This window comes from Corythoichthys intestinalis, chromosome 16, assembly GCF_030265065.1.
Source record: "Corythoichthys intestinalis isolate RoL2023-P3 chromosome 16, ASM3026506v1, whole genome shotgun sequence".
Lineage (NCBI taxonomy): Eukaryota > Metazoa > Chordata > Actinopteri > Syngnathiformes > Syngnathidae > Corythoichthys > Corythoichthys intestinalis.
In genome coordinates this window covers 38,387,775-38,405,065 of record NC_080410.1, presented here as the reverse complement: position 1 = coordinate 38,405,065, position 17,291 = coordinate 38,387,775, and the positions used below count along the sequence as shown (strand labels likewise).

The window sequence follows — 17,291 nt, the reverse complement described above, 5'->3', positions numbered from 1 at the left end:
TGACATTAACATTATTAACATTCTTTCTGTTAAAGGGATCCACGGATAGGTGGCGACCTTCATGCCAGAGAGTTCAGAATGAAATTCCAGCCACTTTCACCCTCCCAAGTCAGGTGAACATACTAAACTATACGTACTTCACTACACAATCTGATTTATAATCTGAACCTCATAACTTTGGAGGCAGATATGGGAAACACTACTAGTAGTATAGAAGACGGATCTTTACATTCAACATACTGTACATAAGTACTGTATTTGTTTATTATAACAATAAATCAACAAGATGGCATTAACATAATTAACATTCTGTTAAAGCGATCCATGGATAGAAAGACTCATAGTTCTTAAAAGATAAATGTTAGTACAAGTTATAGAAATTTTATATTAAAACCCCTCTTAATGTTTTCGTTTTAATAAAATTTGTAAAATTTTCAAACAAAAAATAAACTAGTAGCTCGCCATTGTTGATGTCAATAATTGCACAATGCTCATGGTGCTGAAACCCATAAAATCAGTCGCACCCAAACGCCAGCGGAGGGCGACAAAACACCAAAAAACACAAGTAACAAGTGGACATGACACTGCGCTGTCATTTTAATCTGTTTGAGCGGGGCATGTGCTTTAAATGCGTCAAATATTTTAACGTGATTAAATAAAAAAATGAATTACCGCCCGTTAACGCGATAATTATGACAGCCCTACTGTTTTACTAAAGTGTTTTACTTTTCTACCAGGGGTGTGACAAAATATCGAAATGGTGATATATCGTGATACTTTGTATCCCAAAAGGTTATCGATATGCTCCTGCAAGAATCGAGATATCATTTTAAAAAGGAGTCAATGATTTAAAAAAAAAAAAAAAAAAAAAAAAGGAACTAACCATACCATACCATACCAACCCACCATAATAGTGTCTCAGTTAACTCTAAGGCTGCCTTGACGGTGCTTGACACCCAATCCATTTAGAAACCAGAGCATTCACAGTAAGGGTGCAACGGTTCAGTTAGCCCAAGGTTCGGTTTGAACCTCGGTTTTGGGATCACGGTTTCGTTTCGGTTTCGGTTCGCGTTTTGCTTTTTTTTTTTTTTTAAACTGCCTTTATTTTGCTTTTTAAAAAATGAAATAAATACTTAAAATGTAAACATTTTCGACTGTTAAAATTGCTCTTGGCTCTTTGGCTAGTGTAGTGACTGACTACTGAAAACTCACACACAGTAGTAAAAAAGTTACTTGGCAAAGTAACTGGTGATATCTTTCATGTTTTTTTTTTTCTTCCATAAAAAAACAAACAAACAAACAAACCCAAAAACATAGTAACCTTTGCTATGTTTGGAGGTCATTTAATGTTGTGAATCAACCGTTAAAGTTGATTAAAATTGCTCCCGTTTTTGTATTAGCTCCCTTCTGTCTACTTTCGACGTGAACATTTTAAAACTAGTTCATCCTTTAAAGTCAAGATTTTGCCAATTTAGGAGTATTTTAGATAAAAAGTTGCTTAGGTTCGCTTGGAAGGTTTACTACAACAAAGCCTTTCTGAGAAGTTTACTGCTCTAAGATGGCGGCTGTTTACTAACGCCACTGAGTCTGTAATTTCGTATGCAGTTCTATATGCATGAGATATCTAGGCGTAGATTGTATGCTGTCGGCTACAGTCAGGAAATATTGGAGCCGCCTAGCATCGCGTTTGCTACAGCGTCTCAACAAACACTCTTCCCTCTCCGTGTCTGACTTTTCTCGCGTCATTCAACCAACGTATTAACGAACATTGTCTCGTTGCAGAAACAGTGACCAAATCAGAATGGATGAAAAAAAAAAAAAAACGTAATGCACGAAAAACGTGCAGATTTTGAACGTAACGTACGGCGTACACATTTAAAAATCAGTGCTCACTTGTACAAATTACGACGAGACCGTACAACTTGACAGGTATGAATTATAGTGGACCGCCACAGTTTGGTAGTAGCACTCTGTAGCACGGGACGTCCAGCTATCAGTGGTCAGGGCGAAACTATGTGCTTTAGCGAAATCATCTTCGATGGCTTTGCGTGCCATTTCATAAATGTCGGGGATTACGTTGTTGGAGAAATATGTCCGCGAGGGAACAATGTAACGCGGGTCAAGCGTTGCAGATAAATTAACGAAGCCCGCCATGTGTTTTCACTGGTGTCATCTTCGTGGTTGTCCTGCCCTGAGAAAGTGATATCTGTGGGTGATGCCGGCTGAGGTGCCGGAGTCATGTTATAAAAGTGTTGCCATTAGCATGGGGAACAAGCGCAGAGGAATGCTTGCAAGTTTTTTATTTTTTCAATATTTTCTCTCCCTCCGCATTGTAGTCCACGGGGAAACCAAAATGTTGCCACACCGCAGATTTGAAAGAAGCTGGTGCTTCCTCAAAATTCGGTCTCTCCACTCCTCCGCTCGCCATAGCTATTTGTTTTCTTTCTTGTTTCACTTTCACTTCACTCGTAAGCAAAGAGGGCGTTACTCGGCTTCTATTACACAGGTGCTTGACAGCGATCCGACATTTACTTGCGGGGCGGCAATTTCTCCACAGCGGTGCTTCACGTCACACACAGGCACACAGCGCTCAATCAATTTATTCCACAAGCGTTCGGAATACATTAATTGCAAAACCGAAAAGGCGCGGTTCATAAAGGCGTATTGAACCGTACAGGGCGAACAGTACGGTTCGGCTTTGAACCGCAAACCGTTGTACCGCTAGTGTGTGCACAGTGTATTATTTTTTCCCAACTTTTTTTAGGCAGGGCCAGAAATAAAATTTACGGTACATAAATATATTTTATTTTATTTGAATCAATAATTTTTTATCAATAAAAATGTTGATTTTTCTAATACAAATGTATATTTAAAAAGTTATTATAAAATATGTACAGTATATGATGAATATAATTTATTTCAATTCATTTTCAGATAAATATGTTGATTTATTGAACAGTAAATCACTCTCGAGTCACCCATTGCAGCATTATAGTGGAAACCATGACCTTCTTATGTGATTAATCAAAGTACTTAAAAACATATATAAAAACACTGTTTCCCTAACAGTCAAATTACATTTGTTTATTTCATTCTTACTCACAAGAAATGTTTCAGAGGCCTTCATCAGATTACGTAAAAAAAATTACTACATCCCCTATTCCAGGGGTGTCCAAACTTTTTGCAGATTCGGTGTGGTAAAAATGTGGGGGGCCGACCTTGGCTGACGTCCTTTACGTAGAACAATATAATTAAGCAAATTTTAGCAAGCCATTCCATGTGTCACATTTGCTTTATTTTATGTATTTATTTTTTAAGGGTTAACAATCTCACAACTAGCCTTTGTGGCGTTCTCTTTCGACTCTCGGGCTCTTGCGAAATACTGCTGCAGTAAAATTAAACTAGCTTTAAGTTGCGTCAATTTCTCGCTATGCATCTTCCCTGTAATCTTGTCATACATGTCAGCGTGTCCTGTTTGGTAATATCGCCTCACATTGAACTCTTTAATAACAGCGACTGTCTCTTTGCAAATGAGGCAGACACAGTTGTTGCGTATTTTAGTGAAGAAATAGTCCAATTTCCATCAATCCTTGAATCGTCGGCCGTCGCAGTCAGCTTTCTTTTTTTTGTCGATTGTCGCCATTTTAGAAAATTGGGAGTAAAGGGTCACACGGGGTAATGTTGCTTAAATGCTGCTGCCTTTTAGTGGGTAAATACGGAGCAGCATTTAGTGTGCTACTTCATATGCTGGTAGAAGTACTGCTGACCAATTTATTAAGTCTATGTGCGGGCCAGATGTTATTGATTTTATGATGGAGGCTGGGGGCCGGATGAAATTTGACCAAGGGCCGCATTTGGCCCCCGGGCCGGACTTTGGACATTTCTGCCCTATTCCGAACCACTAAAAGTGCAAGGAACTACCTAATATTTCACACACTTGGCCAAAAAAGCTTTTTTTCTAATACAAGGCATTCAATGTCTCCTACAGCAATTGAGCATTTAAAAGTACAGTACCACCACACACTGTAACATCATCACACCTAAAATTAAAAATAAACAAATGAAAAGTCAACAATCTTGCTAGGGATTATGCAAAGACATGAATCCAGACAATACACGTATACTAGTATTTTGGACATGCATCAATATTCAATCATTCTGGGAGAAGGTTCACTCAGCTCTCTGTGATATGTTGGATTACACGAGTCCCAAATCCTGCCAGGTACTATACTTGGGACTTTTCGTTGTTCTTTACTTGCACCAGGTTATATGTGACAATATTACCAATAAATTCATATTATTTTAAAAATTGAGTTTTATTTTTGTTTCATATTGCACACTATATAAAACGTAAGATTAGTCATCGATTTGTAAGGGCATACGTCACTATTTGTAAGATTGCCAACGGCTTAGGTTTGACAGGTATGAATATGGAACTCCGACTCATCATGATAAAGGGAAATACAGGTTCGTTTGGTGCTCACTAGTATTTTTCCTTTATGTTTGGTGTTGGTGTTTGCTCGGTTGTCGGGAGGGTCGTGTCTGTGTTTTTGTGTGAAAATTAAAAAAAAAACAAAAAAAACACAGTACCACAGTCAAGACATGTTATTTAGTGTTTATTGATTGTAAACTCCCATCAGTATAAAGTCAGTTATTGGTACACTGGGGGTGGTCAGCGTGAACGCACAGAAGGTGCCGATTAATCAAGTTGTGGTAGCTCGATGTGTAGGACGAATTTCTCAGGCACATGGCTAAGTCTCGGTCACACTTACAGACAAACGTCCTGCATCTGTCCGTCGTATCATCTGTAAGGGATGGCCCACTTGTTAGTCAAAAGTGGAAAAGAAGGAGTTGACAGAATGACAGTGATTATGTAAGGCAAACAATACAAATAAATATGCCTCCAGAATACCACAGACTGGCAGCATTGCATTGCAAGATTTTAATGTCTTTTTTTTCCCCAAACACGCCTATATTTTTGGAACAACACTGACCAAACAACTTGCCATCGGTTTAGTTCCATACTACGAGTTCCAGTGAAACCTGTTGTGCAGGTAGTTGTGACCGAATTAGCTAATTGTCCTAAAGGGATGCATTTGTTAACTCAGTGGTTGCCTTTTATAGACGAACCAGATCTGGTCTAAAAATGAACCGTTTTTACATTCACCACACAGTAACTTTGGCATATTATCTCTTAAAACATGCTAACTAAGGAAACAGATCAACAACAACTTTCTTAATATTATTACTGCTTTAATAGTAATTCCTAAATAAACTAAAGCTATACCGCAGGTCCGATTTTTTTGTCATATCCATTTTTTTCCGTGCCCGTTCAGACCGCCTTTGTCCATTGAGTCCGTTTAAGTACTACGTACGCGTATGCTCGCATCCAACACACGCTGAGCAAACAGATTCGCATGCGCAGAAGCATCAAAACAAATGACTAGACATGCCGACTCTACATCACTCTACGGTGATCATATTTTGAGTTCCAAAAGACGACACAAATAACAGACATAAATAATCCCTGTTTAGTGTCATATTCAAAGTTTATATATATTGATACAACGCATGCACAGTGCGTGCATGACGCACACACATACGGTCAGTCATGTAAGCAAAATTGAAATATTGCTCATTTGGTGCACAGAAAGAAAACTGAGAATTCTCATGCTTATCATTTTTTCCATTTTATTTTCTTTATGACTGGTTAAGCCCACCTACTGCCTAAAAGCCAAGTTCAGGCGCTAACGTTAATGCACAACTCCGTCGCTGCCTTCTCCCAACCTCTCTTGCTCTTTAATGACGTAATTGCTGCAGGAATTCCGATTTGGGAGACTTGACAGTTCGGACTGCAGCCACATCCTGGAAAAATGTGGCCCAAATCGGATTTTAACCACACACAAAAGTGACCTAGATCGGATTTGAAATGGTCCGCTTCTCTGCCAAGTGTCCCATTCAGACCGTCAAGTTAATGCCTCTTTCGAGTAGGAAAAACACGAAACAAAAAATCGTATTTGTGCATTGAGACCTGTGGTTTGAACCTAGCCTAATTGGCTGACGTTGACAGCTATAGATGTCCAATGCATTTTGAGCAAATGATCGCTGCTAAACTGTCCCAGTTAAAGTGGATTGAACGTCTATCGCTGTCAATGCATGTTTTTTAACACGTACGCACGCACACAATATCCTGCCAGTCGATGAGTTAATGGAAAACTCTAAGAGGAAACACAGTTTTAATCATACTCCGATCCGTTTGGATAGTCTTTGTTTTGCCGCGTATCACAATCAGAATCATTTTAGAACCACACAATGAACTAGGAAATGTCATTTCTGGAGAAATTGCGATGGTAGCTTTGCCAAGGCCGGTAAACACCTAAGACACTTCCTGTTAAAATGGGGCCATTTAAACGTAATTGTGCTTCTCATATGCTACGTTCACGTCTTAATACACAAATCCAATTTTTTTTGTATTTTTCCAACTCGAGAAGTTGACCATTTCAAATCCGATCTGAGCCACATTCGGACTGTATGTGGTTTAAATCCTATCTGGGCCACATTTTTCCAGAATGTGGCAGCCGTCTGAACTGTAAATCTCCCAAATTGGAATTCATGCAGCAATTAAGTCAGCAATGAGCGAGAGAGGCAGGAAGCTACGGCAGCGGTGGAGCTGTGCATTTAGCGTTTGCGCCTAGCTTGAACTCGTCTTTTAACTCATTTGCTCCCAAAAACGTATAAATGCGTTCTATTTTCAATTGTTTCATTGTCCCAAAAACGTTTTTTTTTTTTTTTTTGACAAGAGGCATCTCTAGGTTCTGTTGCACCTAAACTGCAATGCACAATGCTCAAAACTCATTTTAAAACAATAAAACTGGCCAGTGGAGGGCAGTAGTACATTTTTTAAGAACTTATCTCGGGCCAAGAAAGGAAAAGAAGAAAAATAGGAAACGAAACGGAAGTTGGAGAGATCTTGTGAAGAAGCGTGAGAATTTGAGAAAAATGTGGAGAACGATCGGAAAAAAAAGACAAACGACACTGGAGGAGTGTTTTGAAAAGAAAACTAAACCATCGTCAAAGAAGGATTAAAAAATATCTATCTTGATGAGACAGACGGTGACGGCCACAACAGCGTCAGGTTCCACACGTGTTCTGCGGAGCTCACGTTGCGTTACTCCTGAGCCCGAGGTTGACACCAATGATGAAGATGATGAAAAAGTGAGACCGATCTTTATCCGGAGTCATCAGACTATTGGGAGCCACCTCATTCAACCGGGAGCAGTCGAGAGCCTTCCCCGTTGTTATGTGCACAAATAGTTCAACAGTTCAATAGTTTAGTTATGTGTAAAAAAATTGTTACTTTGCAATCAAAAGCTCTTTTTGTCTTGTTGTCTATGTTATTTTGTAGAACGAAAACATTATTCAGATGGTTGGGATGTCACAAAAACGAAATATAGCTGTGTTAAAGTCAAAGTTATGTTTGAAGTGTATACTTTTACAAAAAGCTCAATTTCTCTGTTTTTTCATCAGAAATGGGAAAATTGCTCAAACTAAGCTATTTTCTAATGCTGATTTCTAAAGAATGGGAAAAGATATGAACTACCTTTTTCTCTGCTGAAAGAAGAGAGTAATCTTTCTTTCGGTGGGTTCCATGTTTATATAGCAATAGAACAGAATTTTCTGTGGGCCTTGCAAAATCAGTCAAAATTCAGTAAAATGGCCGGAGTGATGGGCCTTGCTCCGGTAAAAATTGCTGGGAGTGAATAAGTTAAGCAGGAGATGGCCTTGACCACAGTTATAAAAAAAAAAAATGAAACGAAAAAAAGGATAAGCCTGAGAATGCTCGGTTTTCTTTCTGTGCGCCAAAAGAGCAATGCTGTATTTCAACATTGCTTACATCAGAGCAAACTGATGGTATATGTGTGTGTGCATGCATTCTATCAATACATATAAACTTTGAATATAAGACAATATGTGGATTATTTATGTCTGTTATTTGTGTTTGTCTTTTGGGAAATCAAAATTTGATCACCCTACAATGACGTACAGCCAGCATCTGTAGTTATTTGTTTTTATGCTTCTGTGCATGCGGGTCAGTTTGCTCTGCGCTTGTCGGACTGCGAGTTAGTGCGCATGCGTAATGCTTTGACGGGCTCAATGGACAAAGGCAGTCTGAACGGGCACGCCAAAAACCAGATATTATAAAAAAAATCGGAATTGTGTATTAAGACCTGCGATCTGAACCTATACCCATAGTAGTCTGGTGGTGACAGTTCAGGTGTGGGCTTACCCCTATTTAATATTTTGAATTTAAATGCACCCTGCCTCCTGCCCAGCTGGCATAGGCTCCAGCTCCCCGCGGCCCTCGTGAGGGTAAGCAGTTCAGAAGATGAATGAATGATTGAATTTAAATGCTCTATTTTGAACTTCAACTCCCCTCTCCAATGATATGGGGGTGTACACATTTACATTTTAGTTGTACACTTCATCTGTCACATTAATAGTGGCCAAAAACCATGAATTTAAATTTGGGTGGACTTTTTGTATTCACTATTGTTGCAGATAAACCTACACAAAGGAACTGTGTCAACACTGATCCTCAGGTGTTGCCTGTAGTGTGGAAGTTTTTGAAAGAAGCCAAAGAAAAAGCTAAACAGTTACCTAGGAAAAACCCCTTGGAGGCTGGGGTCGGGAAACTATGGCTCGCGAACCAGATCTCGCTCTTTTGACGGCTGCATCTGGCTCGCAGACAAACCTTTTAATTATCCCCCCCCAAAAAAATGTTTTGTTATACTCCTTTGCGCGAAACGACGACGGTCACCGGTCATACGCTGGTGTTGTGCAGTAATGAGCAGACGTGACTTTTGTGACGTATGTTAACTTTTTTAGTGCTCCGACAACACTCCCGCACTTCGCACTAGATATCATTAAATAGCAACCTAGATGTGCTACGTTAGATCCCCCCAAGTCCCATGCCATTGGCTGCATGAGCCCAGAGTGATCATGGGCACGTAATCCATATACTAAAACCGGCGACTAGAAAGCCGGTTCGCAGTAATTTTAGTGGGAAAGTAGCAAACGTACATATCATTGTGTCTATTTATCTATCTATAAATCGCATAGGCAACGCAGATGAAGCAGAGACACTGTTCAAATGGGGTTGCCGTATTTTGCTGTCGAAAACAGCGGCCTATGTGCGCATTTTCAGTTTCGTTTTCCGCGCTGTCATCTAATTTTTGAAACGCTTTTGCGAAGATGGCAAAAAGAAAAAAAGACGAGGAGTGTCGTACTTTTCAGCATGACATAAGGACATGACAGTTTTTTTCTCTCGCTTGGGATGAGTAAACAGACGTAAGCTATTAAACGCAATTCAGAGTGATTGGAAGGTTTTGGCTATGAAAGGGACAACAAGAGGGGAGGATTTATTCAAGTCTTTCTCTGAGTTTGGTAAAGAAAAAAAATCTACCGATGGATAAACTTGTTTTGGTTTTCACTGATGGTGCTCCATGCATAAGTTTCTCAACGGCTGCATTAACCAGACTACAAAGTCATCAGGAAAACCATGCAGCACCAGAAGTCGCATTAATGGTAAGAAATACTCATCATTGATTAGCAACAGTATAACTACGTTATTAAAAAGAATTCAGAGACTTATTGTGCTTTAAAAGTGTTGAAATTACACAAAATGCACACATTACTTGTATTTTTAGTTTTAAACATACCGTAATTTCCCGAATATAAGGCGCACCCGTGTATAATGCGCACCCCAAATTTACTTGTTAAATTCAGGGAAAATTATTGTACCCGTTTATAACGCACACCCTAATTTTAGCACCAAGAAATACTGTAGAAGAATACAAGAAAACTGAGCTCGTGTACAGATAGAGAAATGTCATTTTACTGACTGGTGAAACATGGCACAAGCATAGCATATTGGTAGTTTAAAACATTACCATAAACTGACAATATTTACGGTAATAATATGATTTGACAACTTCTCCAATTTACCAGAATCTAGGAGAAAACAAAACAGATGTGACTTTTGTTTTAAAGGCTGCTGTATAACTTGCTCGTTACATCATGATGAATTAATGTTTCTTCCATGGACTGATATGGTAAAATGAAAGTGAGAACGTAAGTAGGAAATCCGAGAGAGCTCATCGCTGTCGACACTGTGACATATTGGTATTCTATGTTATGTTGTTCTATGTTGTGGCACTGGTGGATCCATGCTGCTGTATTGCCATATCTATGTTGTGATTGTCTATGAGCCAGAGGGCCGCTGAGGCTAGACAAAAGAGCGCCGCATTATAGCCGGACTGTCGGCATTTAAGTTCATTGAAAGCAAGAAATAAAATGTTGAACACGGCACTCGAAGTATTCTAGTTTTTTTCAAGACAAGATAAAACAGACACGACAGTAACAATAGGAACTATTGTTATTTGGGTTTGAGTTTCCCGAGGGACCGATATAGTTGACGGACACACACAGGAAGTCTCTGTTGTTACGTTTGTTATGGTCCAAGTTGCGGAGCTGCAATAAACGTTGACTCATATGAGTTCAAGAAACTAAATTCAGTGCTTTATGAAGAGTGAAAAAAGCAGAATTTAACACAGACGAAATCATTCGGCCGATCAGAGTGAAGTATTACCGAAACAAAATGGTGACGTCAGGTACCGTAATGGTCGGCAACGGATCGCCGCATACGTTTCTTCAACACAGTGTGGCCGTGTCAATAAAAAAAAATCGGTTTATATATATATATATATATATATATATATATATATATATATATATATATATATATATATATATATATATATATATATATATATATATATATAATATAATATATATATTTCTGTCTCCATCCATGTACCTGTTTATAATGCGCACCATGATTTTACAAGTTGATTTTGGGGAAAAAAAGTGTGCGTTATATCCGGGAAATTACGGTATTGTATGGCTCTCACGGAATTACATTTAAAAATATGAGGTGCTCTTTGGCTCTCTCAGCCAAAGAGGTTCCAGACCCCTGCCTTAAAGGCCTTGTAAGATTTCCTTGCGTGATACTGATTCTTGGCATGTTTTATGATTAAATGTAGATATAAAAGAAAGAAACAAATACCACAAACAGGTGTCCTGTCATTACATGTCCATTTGTATCTGTATGATATTGGTTTGCAGCCCTGGCGCTGGGCGTCGCCGTAACAGCAGTCATGTTTATGGCAGCACCTGTGGCAAAAATGAAGATTGATATAGTGTGTGCGAGTGTTAAATTGTTAGACTCTAGGCAGGGTCAGAAAGTGGTGGGTAGATTCATGTTATTTTGAGGTGGGCGGTGGTTCATGCCATGGCCACAAATGTATTTACTTTAGCAGTTTGCGGTAGAAGACATGAAAAGGTGGAGACGATTAAGATTTGAATGTGGAATTGGGAAGTGACGGCAAAGCTAGCTTAATATGGCATTTGGGCTTAGCAAACTTCTCAAAAGGAAATTGGGAAATAGCAGATACATAAGCACTAATTCATACCCTGGGAATCACAGAATGTATAGGCGGGTTATATATATAGTATCAAGTTCTTTTTTTTTTTCAGAGGAAATACAGTATTGGCCCGAATATAAGACGGCCCTAATTATAAGACGACCCCCTCTTCTTCAAGACTCAAGTTTGAAAAAAAAAAAACTTTTTGAACACCAAAATTATTTTTATACAGAAAATAATTACAGTACATCCGAAACAAATGATTATAACAATATATTTGAGTGAAAAATCATGTTATTTTGCATCATTCAAATCTTAATATCTGAACATTTAAATATGTAAACTGAAGCGCAATCACATCTGTAAATGAATGGCTTCTGGTTTTTGAAATGTAAATAAACCAATCTATTGTGATAAAACAACAAAATTGCAATAACTGCATTAACCATCAAAGTGAAGTCTAACTGTAACTGTAGTCTTGAAACAAATCTGAATAAGGAAAAACATTGCAATAAAATAATGACAGTAGCTGAGATCTATCATGACAGAACATCGCTTCAATGATATCTGGCACCATCTAGCGTCGTGAATGGGTATAATGTCTTGACTGCGAATATCAGACGACCACCTCTTTTTCAGTCTAATTTCAATGCAAAAAAACACTGTCTTATATTCGGGCCAATACGGTATATACAGCAAACGATAAAATTAGCCTTGAAATTCTGTGAAGTCGAGGAGGTTTTGCACTTGCCAGTCTGTACTGTCCAGGGGCCGGCCTTGGCCCCCGACTCCACAGTAGCACCCGTATGAAAGGTAATCCAGAGGCGATCTGTCTGTACTGCATCGGATCATATCCCGTAGCTCCATCAAACTTCTTTTGGAGCGCTGGGGCGAGACTGCGACTGCAGAGGCTACAGAAGCCGAAGCCACTGCAACACAGATGACAACAGCCAATATCAGTTTGGTACAATTGTGTATTTCAGTTTGATATAAATTGAACTGTGGAAGACGATGAGAAAAAAAGACACAACATCAGACCAGGTAGTAACTTTAAGAGTGTGCGCCCATTTCATTTTTGCTTTATAACTGTGTTCAATGTTTATCAGCATTTAGGTGCTGTGCTTATTGTACCTGCTCATGTTGTATACTATTGTGAGGAGTGCACAATAAAGGAGAAAAAAGTTGATTTTCTCCTTTCACGTGTTCTTTTTATTCTCTTAATAAACAGGAGATGACTGCACACATTTCAGGAAGAAAAGACGAAAGCAATCATCACTTAAGCTAAATACTTATATGATAAAAAGAATAATTAAAAACTGCCCCCCCCCCAGGACAAATGTCTTCGAGTACACCAGGTTCCTTCTAGAAAATCTGCCCGGATCTTTAACCGGATCTTTTTTTGTTATTTCAAATGTGAATATGTAGGCCACCATGTTAACCCATGAAGCGGCTTATAAGAAACTGGAATTTTACTAGGCAGCTTTGTTATCTGTTTATGTCCTTGCTGAAGTAGCTGAGAGTTGCACAAATCTTATCCAAATAAAGTCAAAGACAAAACAATATAAAATGAATATATCAAGTTAAATGAACAAGTAAATTGGAATAAATATGTCTCCAACAAACTTCAAAATATTTGTCATTAATGTTTACCAGTGTGTCATAATCGTAAGTATGATTAACGATTCATTCCCATATTTATTTTTGGTCGCTTTTTGACTCGATGAATCGTATCCCGATAAAGAAGCTATCGGCTTAGCCTCAGGTTTTCCAACACAACTTCAGAAAAACTCATCACTCGGACTATCTGAATTCAGAACTTGATATGCCATTTAATCTTGTTTCGCAGCCCAAAACTGATAAGATCAGCAGCCTTTGGTCTTGGGGGTCTGGGTATAACCGATATCACATTCGTTCTAAATATGAGCTGTCATTTTCTGTGTTAAACACTTTCTCTGTCATAATAGTTCTAAGAAATTTGTCATTTGCATATTTAGTTTTTTTGCGAAACCGTATTTTTCAATAAGGTCATTTGTACTAAACCTTCCCTACTGGGTTAACGACAGAATCGGAAAAAAAGGGCACTGTAGTCCCAGCAGCGTTAAATGGCTAACCTACCTGCAAAGAGCAAAAGTGTGTGGCGAAAGGCAGTCATGGACCGGCAGGCTTCTGTACAGCACACTGTTCATACATACTGTGTGTGTATAAGTATGCGGATGTTTTTTTTTTTAGACGTTGTTTGAATAATCTTGGCAATGTTGGCAAACTAGTTTGCCAGCATTTTTCCTTTCACTTTGTTCTTGCTATTTTTCTTATGGTTGTTTGTCTCCTGCCTACTGCTCATAGTTAGCTGGGGTAGGCTCCAGCACCCCGGCGACCCTTGTGGGGATAAGTGTCACAGAAGATGAATGAATGAATGAAATATTGAAATGGCTTATTTACGGATCTCAACAAAACAAAAAAAACATCCAGAATCTGCGACCAGAGTCCTTATAAGTACAAGGAAACTAGACAATATTACACAAGTCATGAAATCATTAAACTTGCGTCCTGTTAGTCAAAGCAAGGGCGTAGGTTTGCATGGAGACGGTAGGGACAAAATACTACCAACTTTTCAGGATGCTCTAATTGTCCCCACCAACTTTTAAGCAACCTTATTTGCAAATATATAATGACTCCAGTTATATAGGTAATTTAGATTGTCTTCCCATATGTTTTAATTGTTGTAATTGACCCCACCATTATTAAGTTTATTATTTTCATTATGTTTAGGCATAGAGTCCCTTTTCATTCAGACGCCGTTGACACTGTTGTACCCTCGGACTGCAGGACTGCTTGAACTTGTTTGGATGTTAGTCGAGGTTCTTTATCCACCATCTGCGCAATCTTTCGTTGAAATCTCTCGTCACATCTAGGGAGGTTAGCCACAGAGCCATGGGCTTTACACTTATTGATGACACTGCGCAAGGTAGACGCAGGAACATTCAGGTCTTTGGAGATGGACTTGTAGCCTTGATATTGCCCATGCTTCCTCACAGTTTTGCTTCTGAAGTTCTCAGACAGTTCTTTGGTCTTATTTCTTTTCTCCATGCTCAATGTGGTACACACAAGGACACAGGACAGAGGTTGATTCCACTTTAATCCATTTTAACTGGCTGCAAGTGTGATTTAGTTATTGCCACCACCTGTTATGTGAAACAGGTAAGTAAGAAGTGCTGTTAATTACGGTACACAAATTAGAGAAGCATCACACGATTTCTTAAAGGGTGCCAATACTTTTGTCCGGCCCATTTTTGGAGTTTAGTGTAAAATGATAATGATTTAATTTTTTTCCCATTCTCTTTCGTGTTTTTTCATTGCAAGCAAAATAAATGAAGATATTACAACCAAAGCATTTGTAATTGCAATCATATTCTGGGAGAAATAGAACGTTATCTGACATAATTGCAGGGGCGCCAATACTTTTGGCTTGCAGTGTAAGTCAATCTAGATTTATTTTGCGTTGATCATCATGAAAGTCCCGTCTCCAGAAAAAAGTGTACATGCAGGTCATACCATATCGTCCCTACCAATGTTGAGACCAAACCTGCGCCCTTGAGTCAAAGGATAGACTATAAAATCTTACTCCTGATCTACCAAACACTTTACGGCCTTTGATAAAAACACTGAACATGCTTGATTTGTTTGACCACTACAAAGCATCTAGATTCCTTAGGCCGTCTCGAACCGGTCTGCTGTGTGTTCCAAGAACAAGAACCAAGCAGGGTGAGGCGGCATTTATTCTTGACATGTACTTCTCACCTCTGGACAAATTACCTGATGATCAAACAATTAACTCTTTTAAATCAGTGTTAAAATGCTATTATTTAATACTGCGTATACATAACAGCCCCTTTTGTTCAACGTCCCAATTGTGTTACTGTTGCTTTTCATCCATTTATTTGTTTTTATTTCTATTTCCTCTTTTAATTATTTTTGTTTCTAACTGACCTACTGATTTGATGTGACTTTTATGTGTCATTTAGTATTTTTATTTCTATCTCTTAGTTGGGTCTTGGGTCTGATTTTCATGTGATGTAAAGCACTTTGAACTAGGGCTGAACGATATTGGAAAAAAACGACATTGCACTTTTTGGAGGGCTTGCGATATACAGTATTGCGATATTAAAACTTGAAGAATTTGGTTTGAAACACACTTTGGTTGACTCACCATGACCACATTATATTTATACAATACCGTTTATTCCAGTCTAAAGGGGTTAATTTGTGAATGATGAAGATTGCGGTATATAAAAGGCTGAGGTAGGTAGTAACGCGTTACATTTACTTGAGTACTTTTTGAGAAACATGTACATTTTACTTTTACTTGGGTAGCTTCGTAAAGAAGAAACACTACTCCGCTACTTTGAGCTAGAGTCATAACATTTTTCCTCTTTATTCTACATATTGACTTTATTTTTGTCAGAGATACCAACACATGACCCCATTTTACCAACCAGACTCAAGCTTGCCGTTCTTCTATCACGCCAGCCTGATCAGTCACGTAGTCTTTAAAGCTCCGTTAAAAAAGATAAGTATTTGCTGTATCTGCTGAGAAAAAAATATTTTAAAATTTGTGCTATCAAATTTATCGCGTTACTGCGCGGTAATTTTTTTTTTTTAATTAATCACGTTAAAATATTTGACACATTTAACGCATGCGTGGAATGACCTGCTCATGCATTGCCTCAAACAGATTACAATGACGCCGTTTTTTGCACATTGAGAGCTAAGAGGCATAGAAAGGCGAGTGGACGCAAGCGCTCATTGGACCGCGCTGTTTATTGGCATATGCTTCGTCAACTCCTTCACAACAAACATAAGTATCGTTTAGTGAAAGCACAACAAAAATAATATTCCTATCTCTCAAAAAAAAAAAAATGTTCAAAAACAATGCAAAGAGAACTGGCATTCCCAATCAAAAAAGCTATGCAAAATACACATAAAACTTCCTCAGACTTTGGTCAAAATCTATTCAGACATTTCGTTTAGCTCAACAAATACCTGTACACTGGATGGCAATATTTAGTCACAATATAGAAACTACCAGAGGTCTCGTACGTTGTGAAGCCAGCACTCAAATGACGTGGATGGACCAGTCAGCAGGGAAATTCAGCATAAGTCGAGGGACAAAACACACTCATTGGCTTGATTTCTAAGTAATTTAAAACTCGCCATTGGCACTTTGTGGTGTATTTCAATCACAACCTTACGTAGTTAAAGACACTGTGGAAGAACGGCAGGGAGCCCATGTGACGTCATTGCTCGGCGACGTCAACAATGGCGAGCTACTGCTTTATTTTTTTGTTTGAAAATTTTACAAATTTTATTAAAACGAAAACCTTAAGAGGGGTTTTAATATAAAATTACTGTAACTTGTACTACCATTTATCTTTTAAGAACTACAAGTCTTTTTATCCGTGGATCCCTTTAACAGAAAGAATGTTAAGAATGTTAATGCCATCTTGTAGATTTATTGTTATAATAAACAAATACAGTACTTATATGTACAGTATGTTGAATGTATATATCCGTCTTGTGTCTTATCTTTTCATTCCAACAATAATTTACAGAAAAATATGGCATATTTTAGAGATGGTTTGAGTACATTTTTTGGATGATAACTACTTTAACTTGAGTAATATTTTGAAGTAACGCTATTCTTAAGAGTTATACCTCCGCGTCAGATCTGCGCCGTCAAGGAAGACCCGATTTACGACCCTGCGCCGTAGCCTCTCCGGCTCCTTCCTTTTTGTCTGACTTTGCGTCGCG

General features: G+C 38.5%; 2 protein-coding genes across 3 annotated transcripts in view; one reads left to right on the top strand and one right to left on the bottom strand.

Annotated features, from left to right (window-relative positions):
* zc3h7a (zinc finger CCCH-type containing 7A) overlaps window positions 1–17,291 on the top strand; it is a 69,152-nt gene that overhangs the window by 11,132 nt on the left and 40,729 nt on the right. Inside the window, exon 3 of one of the 2 annotated variants that reach the window (XM_057861450.1) lies at window positions 36–113. In XM_057861450.1, the coding sequence (XP_057717433.1) occupies window positions 36–113 (78 nt within the window). Of the gene's footprint in view, window positions 1–35; window positions 114–15,215; window positions 15,246–17,291 lie in introns of those variants that run through there. The other variant, XM_057861452.1, reaches the window with a different exon arrangement.
* LOC130932070 (phospholipase A2-like) lies at window positions 3,245–13,681 on the bottom strand. The gene is made up of 4 exons (XM_057861453.1): window positions 13,599–13,681; window positions 12,235–12,412; window positions 11,126–11,232; window positions 3,245–4,805 (listed from the first exon to the last, which is right to left on the bottom strand). Exons 1-4 carry the CDS (start codon window positions 13,633–13,635, stop codon window positions 4,648–4,650), a joined length of 480 nt encoding a protein of 159 aa, XP_057717436.1. The 5' UTR covers window positions 13,636–13,681; the 3' UTR covers window positions 3,245–4,647.

Bases quoted from the DNA above. Each gene is read 5' to 3' on its own strand.
- LOC130932070 (XM_057861453.1), bottom strand. From the start codon at position 13,635: ATGACTGCCTTTCGCCACACACTTTTGCTCTTTGCAG. The intron at 12,413-13,598 runs GTAGGTTAGCCA...TCTGTGTTGCAG, and splicing joins CACACTTTTGCTCTTTGCAG to TGGCTTCGGCTTCTGTAGCC. The intron at 11,233-12,234 runs GCAAGTGCAAAA...TTTTTGCCACAG, and splicing joins CCCCTGGACAGTACAGACTG to GTGCTGCCATAAACATGACT.